This window comes from Melospiza melodia, chromosome 22 (genome assembly GCF_035770615.1).
Source record: "Melospiza melodia melodia isolate bMelMel2 chromosome 22, bMelMel2.pri, whole genome shotgun sequence".
Classification (NCBI taxonomy): domain Eukaryota; kingdom Metazoa; phylum Chordata; class Aves; order Passeriformes; family Passerellidae; genus Melospiza; species Melospiza melodia.
The window spans coordinates 3,359,520-3,373,873 of NC_086215.1; the positions used below are offsets into that span (position 1 = coordinate 3,359,520).

General features: G+C 56.4%; 2 protein-coding genes across 2 annotated transcripts; one reads left to right on the plus strand and one right to left on the minus strand.

Annotated features, from left to right (window-relative positions):
• Positions 1 to 1,000: 1,000 nt before the first annotated feature.
• On the minus strand, positions 1,001 to 11,446 carry PRPF4 (pre-mRNA splicing tri-snRNP complex factor PRPF4). Its single transcript, XM_063174554.1, has 14 exons — positions 11,266 to 11,446; positions 10,528 to 10,705; positions 9,000 to 9,186; positions 8,212 to 8,299; positions 7,408 to 7,487; positions 7,012 to 7,105; positions 6,083 to 6,177; positions 5,832 to 5,890; positions 5,125 to 5,248; positions 3,918 to 4,007; positions 2,702 to 2,824; positions 1,616 to 1,723; positions 1,413 to 1,531; positions 1,001 to 1,276 (listed from the first exon to the last, which is right to left on the minus strand). The coding sequence occupies exons 1-14, from the start codon at positions 11,314 to 11,316 to the stop codon at positions 1,083 to 1,085; spliced, it is 1,590 nt and encodes a 529-aa protein (XP_063030624.1). The 5' UTR covers positions 11,317 to 11,446; the 3' UTR covers positions 1,001 to 1,082.
• A 341-nt stretch (positions 11,447 to 11,787) lies between these two features.
• On the plus strand, positions 11,788 to 12,378 carry CDC26 (cell division cycle 26). Its single transcript, XM_063175017.1, has 2 exons — positions 11,788 to 11,930; positions 11,998 to 12,378. The coding sequence occupies exons 1-2, from the start codon at positions 11,850 to 11,852 to the stop codon at positions 12,175 to 12,177; spliced, it is 261 nt and encodes an 86-aa protein (XP_063031087.1). The 5' UTR covers positions 11,788 to 11,849; the 3' UTR covers positions 12,178 to 12,378.
• Positions 12,379 to 14,354: the final 1,976 nt, after the last annotated feature.

Sequence of the window (14,354 nt, forward strand, 5' to 3'; positions counted from 1 at the left end):
GCTCTGGCAGCCTCGGGGCCGTGCCCATTCCCTGGGCAGCCTGGGCAGTGCCAGCACCCTCTGGGGGCAGAGCCTTGCCCTGAGCTCCAGCCTGAGCTGCCCTGGCCCAGCCCCAGCCGTGCCCTGGCTCCTGTCCCTGTCACAGGGATCAGAGATCAGAGCTGCCCCTCAGAGGAAGCTGCAGACCCTGAGCCTCCCCTCAGCCTCCCCTGCTCCAGACTGAACAAACCCAATACCCTCACCCCTCCTTCTTACACCATCAGAAATCAAACTGTGCATTGTGAAATTCCTGTAATTTCTCCATTCCTTGTGAGACCCAGAGCCCAGGATACACATTCAAAACCTCTTTAGATCTTCCAGGGCACATTATTTGCAAAACCTCAATTTAAACAACAAATAAGTACAAAAGCTCTCCCCAGGGCAGGGCAGAACAAGACAATCCTACACTGAGTGACCTCACACAGCAAACCCCAAACAGGAGATGCTGAAATGGATTTGCAACACTCAGTCCATGGGACAACTCATGGAGGAGGACACAAGGTGGTACCTGGAAAAGAAGAGATTCCCTGGCCTTGGACATCTACTGTAAGTGAATCCAGGGGGATGCAGATCTCCATCCAATGTGGAGGCAGGGAAAGGACAGCACCACATGCCTCTCCCTCTGGGCTCTCTCCCTAAATGCAAATCCAGTCTGAAGTCACACTCCTACCAAAAAGGAAGGTGAGAAGGGCAGTAACAGAAGCTGAACCACACCCCAAACCTGAGATGCTCTGTGGTTACTGCAAATGCTTGGAGGACACCTGGGAGATGAACTTGGAAGGGAGGGTAGAAGTACATGGATCAAAAATACAGCAGAAAGTGGTACCTGCAGTATAAAACCAGTCCAAAATGTGGGAAAACTCCCAAAACTTGACAACAACCAAGCCCAGGCCAACAGTGGTGCTTCAAACACACCCAAACTCCAGAGCAGCCATGACTGCAGCTGCTATAACACACTGGATCCCTGTTTTGTTTTTTTAATATAAAAAAGCAGCCAAAAGTCCTGAATGTCCCTGTCCCAGTCCATAACCTGTCCCTCTGAGCTACTCAGCTGTCCAGAGCTTGAAGGTTCTGTCGTAGGAGCAGGTGGCAATGAGCTGCCCATCCAGGGAGATGTCCAGGCCCATCACCTTCCCCTCGTGCCCCGCCAGTGTCTTCAGGGGGGACCAGCCAGGGTGGGTCCAGATCTTGGCCGTGTTGTCGTAGGCGCCCGTGAGCAGGAAATTCCCGTGGTTGGCTGCACAGGAGGAGAAAGGGGAGAAGTGAGGCTTGCAATGAACACATGACACCCCTGCTCACAAACAGGCCTTGCTGAGCTGCAGGTGTGCGTGGGAGCTGCCAGAGGGGAGGGACGGGGAGCAGCAGGGACTCACGTTCAAACCTGACGCCGGTGACCAGGTTCTGGTGGGCGGGGATGGTGTAGATGCATTTCCTCTGCCGCAGGTCCCACACCTTGCAGGTGTTGTCCCCACTGCCCGTGGCCACGTGGTACCTGCCAAGGAGGGGAGGCAGAGCAGTGCTCAGGGAGTGCAGTTTACACTCAGAGCCCCCACATCAGTGCCAGCTCCCTCCTTACCCGTTTGGGGAGAAGTTGATTCCGTAGATCTCCTTCAGGTGCCCTTCCAGGAACATGATACAGCGGCCTGTGCGCAGGTCCCACACCCGGCCAAAGGCATCCAGGCCTCTGCAAGCACAGCATTGTTGGATTCTTGTTGTATTCATATTTCTCAAGTCCCACACTGTACCAAGGTGTTCTTCTCTGCAGCACAGTTCTTCATATGTCTTCTCAGGGGCTCCTCCTGGGCTCTCTACCCACCCCTATTCATTCCAGTTACCTTCACAAGCTACAGCTGCTGCCCAACTGAGGACTTCACAGCTGTGGCTCGTTTGGAGTAACCGGGACCCACTTATTTAATACATAGAGTAACAGGGACTCTCTCCATAAGGACCCACTTATTTAATACACAGATCTTAACAGGGACTCTCTCCATAACAATACATATATTCAGGCCCCCACACAGCATCACACACTGGGCTGGGCTGGGTGGGACCCTACAGATCACCCCTGCCATGGCAGGGACACCTCCCACTGTCCCAGGTGCTCCCAGCCCTGCCCAGCTGCTGCCAGGAGCTGCCCAGGCCCCTCGGGCTGTTTGCTCAGGGACACAAAGGGAGGATCTGGCTCACACAGGGGAGGGGGGGTCTGGATGTGCCTGGTGAGGACAGGGCAAGGTGACAGATCACCTGGATGATGGAAACCCCACAAAGAGAAATCAATGCAGAACATGCACAGAGAGTGGGAAGATGCCATAAAATGAAATCAGGGGGTGCTGGGGTAATGGAGGATCTGAGCAGGCCCAGGGTGTTCAGAGAATGCCAGACTGGTTTGGGTTGGGAGGGACCTTAAATCCCACCCAGTGCCACCCCTGCCATGGCAGGGACACCTCCCACTGTCCCAGGTGCTCCCAGCCCTGCCCAGCCTGGCCTTGGGCACTGCCAGGGATCCAGGGGCAGCCACAGCTGCTCTGGGCCTCCCCTCCTCCCAGGGAACAATTCCTAATTGCCACTATCCCCTCCATGCCTGCCCTGTGGCAGTGGGAGCCACTCCCCAGCACTGTCCCTGGTGCCAGGAAAGGCCCTGGTGCAGGGGGCACTCACTCACCCGGTGCCAGCCAGGGAGCCGTCGGTGTGGAAGGCGATGTCGTAGACGCCCTTGCTGTGCCCCTCCTGGTGCAGGATCTCCTCCTGCGCCTCCAGGTCCCACAGGCGCCACGAGTGGTCGTAGCTGAGGAACAAAGCTCTCCTTGGTCACAGTCACTGAGGCTGCAAAAGCCCTCCAGGACCCTGGAGTCCAGCTGTTAACCCAGCACCACCACATTCACCACGAACCAACATCCCCAGGTGCCACCTCTGGGTGTTTTGTGACCACTCCCAGGATGGTGACTCCACCCCTGGGCAGCCCGTGCCAGTGCCTGGCCATCCTTTGTGTGAGGATGTTTTTTCCCCAATATCCAACCTAAACCTTCCCTGGTGTAACTTGAGGCTATTTCCCCTGGTCTCCATGTAACTCCAGGGAGAACAACAGGATATTTCACCAACCCTGGGAGCATTTTATTCCCAGTGTCTCACACAGGGACAGGGAAAGGAATCCCAACGACCTGCTGTCCCTGACACTGCAGCAGCCCAGCTGTGCTCACAATAGCCAAGCCCTGCCCAGCTGCTGTGGACAAGCCCTGACACCAGGGCCACCAGCTGGGCAGCCCATGGTCACTTCTGGAAGCCATGGTCACTGGAAGCCATGGTCACCAGCCCATGGTCACCTTTGGAAGCCATGGTCACCAGCCCATGGTCACCTCTGGAAGCCATGGTCACTTCTGGAAGCCATGGTCACGTCTGGAAGCCATGGTCACCAGCCCATGGTCACTTCTGGAAGCCATGGTCACCTCTGGAAGCCATGGTCACGTCTGGAAGCCATGGTCACCAGCCCATGGTCACTTCTGGAAGCCATGGTCACCTCTGGAAGCCATGGTCACCAGCCCATGGTCACCTCTGGAAGCCATGGTCACTGGAAGCCATGGTCACCAGCCCATGGTCACCTTTGGAAGCCATGGTCACTTCTGGAAGCCATGGTCACCAGACCATGGTCACCTTTGGAAGCCATGGTCACTGGAAGCCATGGTCACCAGCCCATGGTCACTTCTGGAAGGCATGGTCATCAGCCCATGGTCACCTTTGGAAGCCATGGTCACTTCTGGAAGCCATGGTCACCAGCCCATGGTCACTTCTGGAAGCCATGGTCACCAGCCCATGGTCACCTCTGGAAGCCATGGTCACCAGCCCATGGTCACCTCTGGATGCCAGTGCCCAGGTGTCCGTACCAGGTGGTGCCCAGGAACCTCCCTGAGGGGTGCCACATCACTCGGGCCACTCTCATGCTGTGTCCCTCGATGTCTGCCACGGGCTCATCACTGAAACACAGAACAAACCATTGGCCTGGGCTCTGGCTCGAGCCAGGCCTTGCTCACACACTGTGATGGCAGCAGCAGCTCTGCTGAGGAAATCAAACCAGGCAGGGACAGCAGAGCTGTTGCCAATGACTCTGAACTCTGCCACGCTCCAAGCTCTGAGTGAAACCCTTTCTCCACACCTCCTGTTGGCTGTAAAGCATCATCCTGGGATGATGATGATGATTAATGAAAATTAACAAGGCCCTTGTCATTAGCACTTCTGGAAGTACAGAAACAAACCTGAACTGCAGGAAGTTCTGAGAACACAACATCCTGAACTGCAGCAGCTCCTGCTGTTCTGCAGGATGCAGGGAACATTTATTCTCCCAGAATGACAGGCAGCAGGTCAGGAGCACTCACACACCCTCTGAACAGCACTGCAGCTTCTTTCCAACAGGTTAATTAAGAGGTGTGGTCACATGAGCCTAACAACCCCCTGTCCCTTTGCCCAGGGGCACTTTTGCTGTTTCAAACTGTGATTTCAGCTGAGGATAAACAGCTGTGCCTCTGGAGCTGCCTGCCCTCCCCAGGAGCCCTGAGGCTCCAGTTCTCAAGCAGGTGAGGCTGAGGCTCAGTACCTGAACCCTTCTCCTCTCCCAGGCCTGAGGGAGGTGCTGCCCATCTGCCAGAGCTCCTCTGTGCACTGGCAGTCATTTCTTTGCAGCACAGGCAGAACTTTTTGTGTCTGTTTGTGCATTTATTTGGTCAATCCCTCTCCAAATCCCGGTGCTTTCCAACCACTCAAAAATTCATTTCTTAATATCCAAGAGGGGCAATTTTCTCCCTAGTGAGCTGTTAGAATGAAACAGTCCCCAGACTTTCCATCCATCACCCCCAGCAGCTGAGCAATGCCCAACAGCAATTCTGCCTCAGCCCCTCTCAGACCATCTCCCTCACCTGGGCTCCCTAATCAGGCTGATCTCTCTTCCTGCTGAACAGGGTGGCACATACTGAGGCCAGGGAGGGCACTGGGGCAGCTACAAGGAAAGGTCACATTGGCAGGAATGTCTGCAGGAACATGGAATATGAACCCCAGCACAGCAAGGCTGCAGCTGTGCACATCTGGAACAGTTCTGACCTTTCCAGGTTCCAGAGTTTGACAGAGCCATCAGCTGCACACGAGGCCAGGCTCACGTCCTTCTTGTCCAGGGACACCGTGGCCTTGGGGTGGAACACGATGGCCCCCACGTTGGTGCTGTGTCCTGAAGGGAAAAAAAAGCAAAATTCAGAATCTGCCACAGGATCCTGGCCAGTTCTTCAGAAAAGCAGCATTTCCTTGGCACTGGGGAGGGAGGTGGCATTGCCCTGTCACCCCCAGCCAAACTGCACTTCCAGGAGCACCCAAGGCAGAGCATCCAAAATGAAGGTTTGGAACCCTCAAAAATTCAACATGTGAATCAAAGGATTTGTCCTCACATCTGTATTTAGTCTAAGTTGTGACCACTACTCAAAGAACCTCACTGTGGTCAAGTGAGCTGCCCAAAACTGCAGCTGTTTGTTACTCAAGTAACTCAAACCAGGTTTGGAAACCAAACCAAATTGTTCAGAAACAGCAAACTTGGAGCTGAGGTTTGAGCTGAAGGCCAGGTCTGAGGTTTGAGCTGAAGGCCAGGTCTCCCTTCTCATTATATGACACATTCCCATGCTCCCAAGCCAAGGGATGCTCTCAATAAGACAGAAACCTGCCTGAACACAACATTTTAAACCACAAAGCAATTCAGATGTGGGAGCTCAGCACAGAGAGAAACAAAAGAAGCAGAAGCCTCAGTGAGAGCCCCTGAGTACCTCGTAAGGTGTGAACCAGGTTGCAGTCAGGCACAGACCAGAGCTTGCACAGCCCACTCCTGTGAACACAAGGAATGGATGTCAGTGGAGAAGGACAGCAAGGAACACATCAATGTTCTTGATCAATCAATCTCTGCTCAGCTCTAAATGAGCTGATGAGAGCTCAGAGCAGCCTCTCACAATTCCCAAGGCTCCAAAACCATTCCTGGCTCCCCCAGCCCCCAGGGCAGGTGCTGCCAAGGCAGGCTCACCAGCAGGCTGTGGCCAGCAGTTTGGAGTTGGGGCTGAAGTGGCAGTAGGACAGCGGGCGATCGTCCCCGATCTGGCTGCAGAAGTTATTCAAGGACTGTAAGAAACACAAAGAAAATCATCAATAAATGACTGAAGCACAGCCAGCCCAGAGCTATCCCCAGCCAAAGCTTGAGGTGAGGGAGGCAAACGTGCACAGGAGGAGGCAGAGGCCCTCGGGAAGTCACTTTCAAAGGGAGATGCTGCCTCAGAGCCACCCCAGCTCCAGGCAGGAGGGCCAGGACAAGCCTGGGGGCACAGCTCAGCCCCCCAGGAACACCCATGGTGTGTGCCCCCAGCCCCAGAGCTCTGCAGCTGCAGCTCTGACACAGAGCTGGCTGGAGTTTGGCATCTGCCCACAGATCATCCAAAGAATCCAACCAGACAGACAGGGCAGAGGGGAGAACAAATCCTCTGGAGTAAACAGGATTAGGGGGGCAGCACACTCTGCCTGAGCCTCTCTGTTTGGTTAAGCTGGGAATCTGGCTTAGCACGCTCACAAAGGGCATCTCAGAGTCATCCCAACCATGCTCAGCAGCCAGAGTTGGTATTTCCCTGGCATTCCTGGGCTCCCCAGCCAGAGGGAGGAATACATTCCTTCAGCCTCACAGGTGAGTGGCAAGGCAGGACAGGGATGTCTCTGCACCCTCTGCCATGCCAGGGACAAATTACATCTCCCTGGAGAGAAATTACATCTCCTCCTTCCTTCTCTGAAGGAGTCAGAAAAGGCTTCAGAGACACAGGGAAAGAGGAAAAGCAGAACTTCCCAAGACTGCACAGACTGATGTGCATGTGGACAGCACCTCAGGCAGCTCAATTCCTGCTGGGCTCTCAGAGGATCAGCCAAACCTCGTGAGCACAGCAGTGGAGCAGCTGCCAAAGCCAAACCTACCCTCAGGGATTTGTGCAGCTCCTGCCTCTGGGATGTCCTGGTGGCCTCAGGGATCTCCTTGAGCAGCCGAGCCTCCTCCAGCCTCTTTGCTGCCCTGGGGAGAGCAAAGGTGGGGTGGGAGCCCCCAGAACTGCCCCTTCCCTGCCCCTGGAAATGCCTTTGCTCTGCTCTTCCCCCAGACATCCCCTCCTGCCCCTTCCCTGCCCCTGGAAATGCCTTTGCTCTGCTCTTCCCCTTAAACTTCCCCCCCTGCCCCTGGAAATGCCTTTGCTCTGCTCTTCCCTGGATCAGTCCCTGAGAGCTCCAGCTCTGGGCTCACTGGACCTGCCCCCCACTCCCTGCTTTTCCCATGCTCCCCCCAGCAGGATTTGCCCAATGTTTTGTGTTTTCTCTCACCTGGGGAGGGAGTAGTTGGCCAGCCACAGCCTGGCTGTTTTCAGACTGCGTGGGCCCTCGTGGTACCAGGTTTGCTGATACTGTAAAAAAGGAATAAAAGTGATGGAAAAGCCCTGGTGCTGCTGCCCCTGTGTTCATTCCCCTCAGCTCCTCCCAGCAGCACCTGCCCCAAACCCTGCTGTGCTCTGGCCTCTTTTGAAGGGCTTTCTGCACAATTAAGCCCCAGGAAAAGGATTTGGGGAGATAAATCAAATTCTCTGCCCTACAGATCCAATCCTGACATGCTGCCACTTCACACAACATTTCAGTTGAACCCTGACTCATCTGCACTTACTGACATGTAACTCCCTCCTTGTTTACACATTACTCAGTAAAGAGAGAGAGCTGCAGAAATTATTTCTTACAGTACAGCTCAAAAATAGTAAGGCAAAAGAGACTCAGAAGAGATACAGAAACAGAAGGAGTAATCAAAGGCAGAGACAGATGCAGCAGCAGGAACATATTTTTTTCTTCCCAAGTGTGAAGGAAAGTAAGGGGCTTGCTGCAGTGGGTAAGAGCCCACACACCTGCTCTCCTGGTCTGCACAGTGAGAGCAGCACAGAGCAGGGTCTGTGAGTAAAAACCACACTTGGTGCTCCTCACTGTGACCAAACATTGCCACAGATTTGCTGAAATGGGCAACACAGAAAAAGTCTGAAGGGATGGCATGAGAATCCAGAGGCTGGCCAAAGGCAGAGTCCTGGATATATCAGAGCTGGATACACCATCCCTCCCTCAGCACTGAGGGACAGGAGACACCCTCACCTCTTCTTTGGACTTTTTGGACCTGTCATCGTCTTTCCTGGTCTTCTTTAATGCATCTGTGCCAACCACTGAGAGGATGTTCCTTAACCTGGGAGGGAAATCATGAAGCTCCATTTAGTCAAGAAATTCTCAGCTGTCCTAACAAATGTCACTGTGAGATTCCCTCTGCCTTGGGGTCCTTAGAACAGAAATCCCAGACTGGTTTGGAGTGGGAGGGACTTTAAAGCCCATCCAGTGCCACCCCTGCCATGGCAGGGACACTTCCCACTGTCCCAGGCTGCTCCCAGCCCTGCCCAGTGCCCTGCGGCACTGCCAGGGATGGAGCAGCCCCTGGACATTGAGGATTTTGCCTGAAGGCCAAAGCTCAAAAGTAAAATGCCACATGAAATTGCTGAAATCAGGCAATGTTGGGTCCCTATTATTTATATATAAATAAAAGGGAGGGGTATATTTTAAAAAAGATTTAGAACCCAGAGCTTTTCCTGGGCACTGCCAGGGATCCAGGGGCAGCCACAGCTGCTCTGGGCACCCTGTGCCAGGGCCTACCCACCCTGCCAGGGAACAATTCCCAATTCCCAATATCCCACCCAGCCCTGCCCTCTGGCAGTGGGAGCCATTCCCTGTGTCTGTCCCTCCATCCCTTCAGGCCCTGGCAGGGACTCTCAACTCTCCCAGGTGAGCCCGCCCAGCTCTCGCAGCTGCCCTGTGGCACAGGGCTCTGTGCAGCCCAGCCGCCAGGAGGAGCTCTGTGCTGTGCCAGCTGTCCCCTCCCCGTGCAGGCCCAGCACCTCTCCCTGCGCTCCGCAGGGCCCTCTCCGAAGAGCGTGATGGGCTCCCCCAGGGCCCTCAGGCACGCCTTGACCTCGCAGTCGTCCGTGGACACGTTGATCTGCCGCGCGCGCTTGCGCCGCTCGAACTCCGCCAGCACCTCGGCCTGCCGCTCGCTCATGTGGTCCTCGAGGTCAAACACCTCCCCTGGGCACACGCACAGCCTCAGCACGGGCAGCCAGCACGGCCCGGGGCACGGCTGGGGCTGCCAGGGCTCTCTGCAGGGCACCCAGAGTGCGCCCGGCCCCGGCAGGGCCACCCCCAGCAGGAACACGGGAGGGTTTGGGATGTGAGCAGGGAGGGACACGGCACAGCTGCCTCAGCTCTCCCTGAGCTCCTCAGCCCCTGGATCCCTCCCTCAGCTCTCCCAGAGCCCCTGGATCCCTCCCTCAGCCCCTGGATCCCTCCCTCAGTGGTTCCAGAGCCCCTGGATCCCTCCCTCAGTGGTTCCAGAGCCCCTGGACTCTCCCTCAGCCCCTGGACTCTCCCTCAGCCCCTGGATCCCTCCCTCAGCCCCTGGATCCCTCCCTCAGCCCCTGGACTCTCCCTCAGCCCCTGGATCCCTCCCTCAGCCCCTGGATCCCTCCCTCAGCCCCTGGATCCCTCCCTCAGTGGTTCCAGAGCCCCTGGACTCTCCCTCAGCCCCTGGACTCTCCCTCAGCCCCTGGACTCTCCCTCAGCCCCTGGACTCTCCCTCAGCCCCTGGATCCCTCCCTCAGTGGTTCCAGAGCCCCTGGATCCCTACCTCAGCTGTCCCAGAGCCTCTCAGCCCCTGGATCCCTCCCTCAGCTCCTGGATCCCTCCCTCAGCTCTCCCAGAGGGCCTGGATCCCTCCCTCAGCCCCTGGATCCCTCCCTCAGTGGTCCCAGAGTCCCTCAGCCCCTGGATCCCTTCCTCAACTCTTCCAGAGGCCCTGGACCCCTCCCTCAGCTGTCCCAGAGCCCCTGGATCCCTCCCTCAGCCCCTGGATCCCTCCCTCAGTGGTCCCAGAGCCCCTGGATTCCTACCTCAGCTGTCCCAGAGCCTCTCAAGCCCCTAGATCCCTCCCTCAGCTCTCCCAGAGCTCCTCAACCCCAGGATCCCTCCCTCAGTGGTCCCAGAGCCCCTCTGCCCTTGGATCCCTCACTCAACTGTCCCAGAGCCCCTGGACCCCTCCCTCAGCTCTCTCAGAGTTCTGGATCCCTCCCTCAGCTCTCCCAGAGCCTCTCAGCACCTGGATCCCTCCCCCAGAGCCCCTGGATCCCTCTCCCTCAGTTCCTGGATCCCTCCCTCAGCTCTCTCAAAGCCCCTCTGCCCATGGATCCCTCCCAGAGCCCCTGGGTGCTGGGAGCTGTCCCAGATCCCCCCTGCCCTGGATGCCTCTGGAATTGGAAGATCCAAGCAGGGAGCCGCCCACCCCTGAGTGCTTTGAGGTGATGCCCACAGAGACATTTGGAAGTTGTCACATCCGCAGGGAGGGGACAACAAAGGGTGTTTGCACGCGCTCACCAGTGCTGATGTTGATGTTGCCAGCCTCCATGGCTGCCTTCATGCCCTCCTTGCCCAGCAGCCCGGCCTCGCCCTTGGCCAGGCGCTCGCGCTCCTTCTCCTCCAGGCTCCCGTAGAAGATGGGCGCCCGCTTGGCCGGGGGAGCCTCGGCCTCCTCGGCTGCCTTGGCCTTGGGGGGCTGGGGAGAGACACAGGGGGCACAGAGTGAGGGACAGGGTGCACAGAGCGTGGGGGGACAGACACACAGAGCGTGGGGACAGACACACAGCAAACAGCCTGCCTGGGCCAGGACAACAGGGCTGGGCAAAGACCTCAGAACCCCAGCTTGGTTTGAGTGGAAGGGCACTGAAGCCCATTGCTGGAATCAGGCAATATTGGGCCCCTTTTAATTATTATCTACAGAGGTATTTTTGGAGCAAGCTTTAGAACACGGAGCTTTTCCTCCTCCTGCACCAGCACGGCCAGGAGCGATGCCATGCCCCAGCCCCAGCTCCCTGCCCGGAATGCTGAGGAGTGAGCGGTGCCCGGCTCCGTCCCCCCGGAGAGGCCTCACACGAACCGCCCGAGCGAGCAACCAGGACTGGGCACAAGTGCGGGAAACACGGGAGCCTGCGGGCTCCTTTAGAGCTCCGCTGTCACCGGGGCACCGTAAACCCCGCACAGCATCAGCAGCCGCGATTCCCGCGGCCTCTCCCGCTCCTGCGGGCCCGGAGCCGCCCCCATCTCCCGGACACTCACCTCGGGGGGCCGGGCCCCGCCGCGAGCCGCCGGTGCCCGCGCGGTGGCCATGGCGGGAGCGGGACCGGGAACAAGCCCAGGAACGGATAAGAAGCCGGGAACGGGAACGGGAACCAGAGAGCGGGAACGGGGCGAGACTCGCGGCGCTCGGGCTCCGGCGCCTCACGGCCACTTCCGGGTCATGCAGGGCATGCCGGGAACTGCATCGCCCTTTAAGGGAGGAACACGCGAGGCACGCCGGGAGATGTAGTGCCCGCTAATGGTAGTACGCGCAGGGCACGCCGGGAGATGCAGTGCCCGCTAAGGGCGGTACGCGCGGGGCACGGCGGGAGATGCAGTGCCCGCTAATGGCAGTACGCGCAGGGCACACCGGGAGATGCAGTGCCCGCTAAGGGCGGTACGCGCGGGGCACGGCGGGAGATGCAGTGCCCGTTAATGGCAGTACGCGCCGGGCACGCCGGGAGATGCAGTGCCCGCTGAGGGCGGTACGCGCAGGGCACGCCGGGAGTTGTGGCGGGCCGGGCGGGGCCCGCTGAGGGCGGGAGCGCTCGGTCGTGCCGCCGGTCGCGGTGCCGCCGGTCGCGATGCTCCGTCGGAAGCCGACGCGGCTGGAGCTGAAGCTGGACGACATCGAGGAGTTCGAGAGCGTCCGGAAGGAGCTGGAGGTGCGCGCGGGGCCGGGCGCGGGGGGCTCGGCCCGCCCCCGGCCCTGACCGGCCCGTTCGCCCGCAGAGCCGCAGGAAGCAGCGCGACGAGGCCGAGGCGGCGGCGGGCGGAGAGGAGGCGGCGGCGATCGGAGCGCTGGGCACGGAGCACAAGAGCCGCGAGCAGCTCATCCATGAACGCATCGGGTACAAACCGCAGCCCAAGGCCGGCGGCCGCACCGCGCACTTCGGCACCTTCGAGTTCTGAGCGGGGCAGCCCCGGTACCCCCGGCAGCCCCGGCCCTCTCAGCCGGACGGGCCGCTCCGGGCGGGCCTCGCTGTCTCCTCTCCGAGCTGTTCCATTTTTGTTTTTTAAGTTTGGTTAACACGGCCGTGAAGGCCCCTTTGCCGAGTGTTTTGTTTTAAATAAACACTTATTTTTTATAATAAAGTGATGATAATCCCACGAGCTGCTGTAAACGGCTGCAGTGACCGGTGGGGGTGGAAACACCCGGACCCCCCGTTCCGTGCGGTGAGCAGGGGGATGAAACACCCCGGGAGGATCCTCTGGGAAAGTGATCTGGTGATCTTAAAGCAGACTGGAGTGGCCACCTGAACCTCCTGAGAGAATCAATCTTATTATTTAATGTTAGATCTAGCAAACCCACAGGTTTCTCTTGCTTTTCTTTCTCCCCCTCCATTTTTCTAGTAATTTGTATTTCACAGAGCTCACCTATGAGCTGGGTCACAGAATTGTTTGCAACAGCATTTGGAAGTGTCTGAAAGGAGATCTCGATTTTAGAACTCATTTCTTCTCCTTTTCCTTTCCTTCTGTTCTTTCCTCTCTATTCTGCTAAATGCATCAGAAAAATGTAAAGAACTCTTGAAAATGCAATCTTTAAATGATAACAAACACCAGCTTTTCAAGTTGCTTTCAGTTTCATCCACATGTCTGCTCACATTAGGCTCATGTGGATAGCACACACATACACAAAATTCCCATCAATAATTTTTAATCTTTTGAATCCTCTCTCAATCCTCTGTCATTTTGGGAAGTTTGTCAAATCTGTTTTAGCTCAAAGTTGTTTGTATTTACATGGCAATCTGGCTGTTGCTATTTGTATTTTTTTTACTACCTTTGGGAAAAATCCTTTTGCTGTAACATCAAAAGTACTGGGGTGTGTGATGGTGTTCACAGGGGTCCCAGGATGAGGGAAGAGATGAGGATCTGACTCCATATTTCAGAAGGCTGATTTATTATTTTATGATATATATTATATTAAAACTATACTAAAAGAATAGAAGAAAGGATTTCATCAGAAGGCTGGCTAAGAATAGAAAAAGAAAGAATGATAACAAAGGTTTGTGGCTCAGACAGAGAGTCTGAGCCAGCTGACTGTGATTGGCCATTAATTAGAAACAACCACACGAGACCAATCCCAGATGCACCTGTTGCATTCCACAGCAGCAGATAATCATTGTTTACATTTTGTTCCTGAGGCCTTTCAGCTTCTCAGGAGGAAAAATCCTAAGGAAAGGATTTTTCAGAAAATACCATGGCTACACTGGGGTTGAAATAGTTATTTGCCCATAACCAGCAAGCTTTATTTCAGTCAAATCACAAGGGAAATAGACACCACAGACACCCTACCGTGGTGGACCCACTGAGGAGAAGGTTCTGGAAGTGTCTGGTGAGTGTTTTGGGATAAAGGTGCCACAGCTCTGGGTGCCAGATCCCAAATACATCCCAGAGCTGCTTCATTCAGTCAGTGTCACCTGGGCCCTGGGCCTGGATCATGGGCTGGCCTCATGGATGGGGTCTGAGAGCCCAGATCTTCTGACTGAGCAGCTTTTCCTTTACCCTTCCCTGCTCCACCTCCATCCAGCTCTGCCCTGGTTTGGCACCCCTGGAGTGGAGCTCAGGGCTCTTTGCTGCTTGGAGCAAAGGCCACCAAACAGTTCCTTGTAGCTGGTGGCACCTGGAAACACCAAGGGCACGTGGATTTCTTCAGCAGGTCCTTGGATTTACCCTCCTGAGGTGCTGAGCAGGGTGAGGTCAGATTTGATTTAGGTTTTGATTTGATTTAGGTGAGTTTTGGGGCAGAGCCCACTCAGGAGCGGTCTGGCACACACTGGGGTGAGTTGAAGGAAGCAACTTAAAATCCTGAGCAGTTTCTTGGTGCTCAGGAATCTGCTCCCTGCAGCCTGGGCCAGGAGCAGGGCAGGCTGCCACAGCCCTGGGCCTCAATTCAGGAGCTGGAGGCTCCCCTGCCCCTGGCCAGGGCTGTTTCCAACCATCTCCAGCACAATGACCAGGGCTGGTTTTTCAGCATTCCTCCAAAGCAGACTTCAGTTAAATTCAGGCTTCCTGTGTTGTAGGTGCATCAAATTCCAGGTCAGGCTGGGGAAATGTACAGAACTCCAAACTTTTCCAACTGGAAGGAG

Excerpts from the sequence above, each read along its gene's own strand:
- PRPF4 (XM_063174554.1), bottom strand. The coding sequence starts at position 11,316 with ATGGCCACCGCGCGGGCACCGGCGGCTCGCGGCGGGGCCCGGCCCCCC. Across the intron at positions 6,178-7,011 it reads AGCTGCACAAATCCCTGAGG|TCCTTGAATAACTTCTGCAG; the intron begins GTAGGTTTGGCT and ends TGTTTCTTACAG. Across the intron at positions 1,277-1,412 it reads CACCGGCGTCAGGTTTGAAC|CCAACCACGGGAATTTCCTG; the intron begins GTGAGTCCCTGC and ends CCTCCTGTGCAG.
- CDC26 (XM_063175017.1), top strand. The coding sequence starts at position 11,850 with ATGCTCCGTCGGAAGCCGACGCGGCTGGAGCTGAAGCTGGACGACATC. Across the intron at positions 11,931-11,997 it reads GCGTCCGGAAGGAGCTGGAG|AGCCGCAGGAAGCAGCGCGA; the intron begins GTGCGCGCGGGG and ends GTTCGCCCGCAG.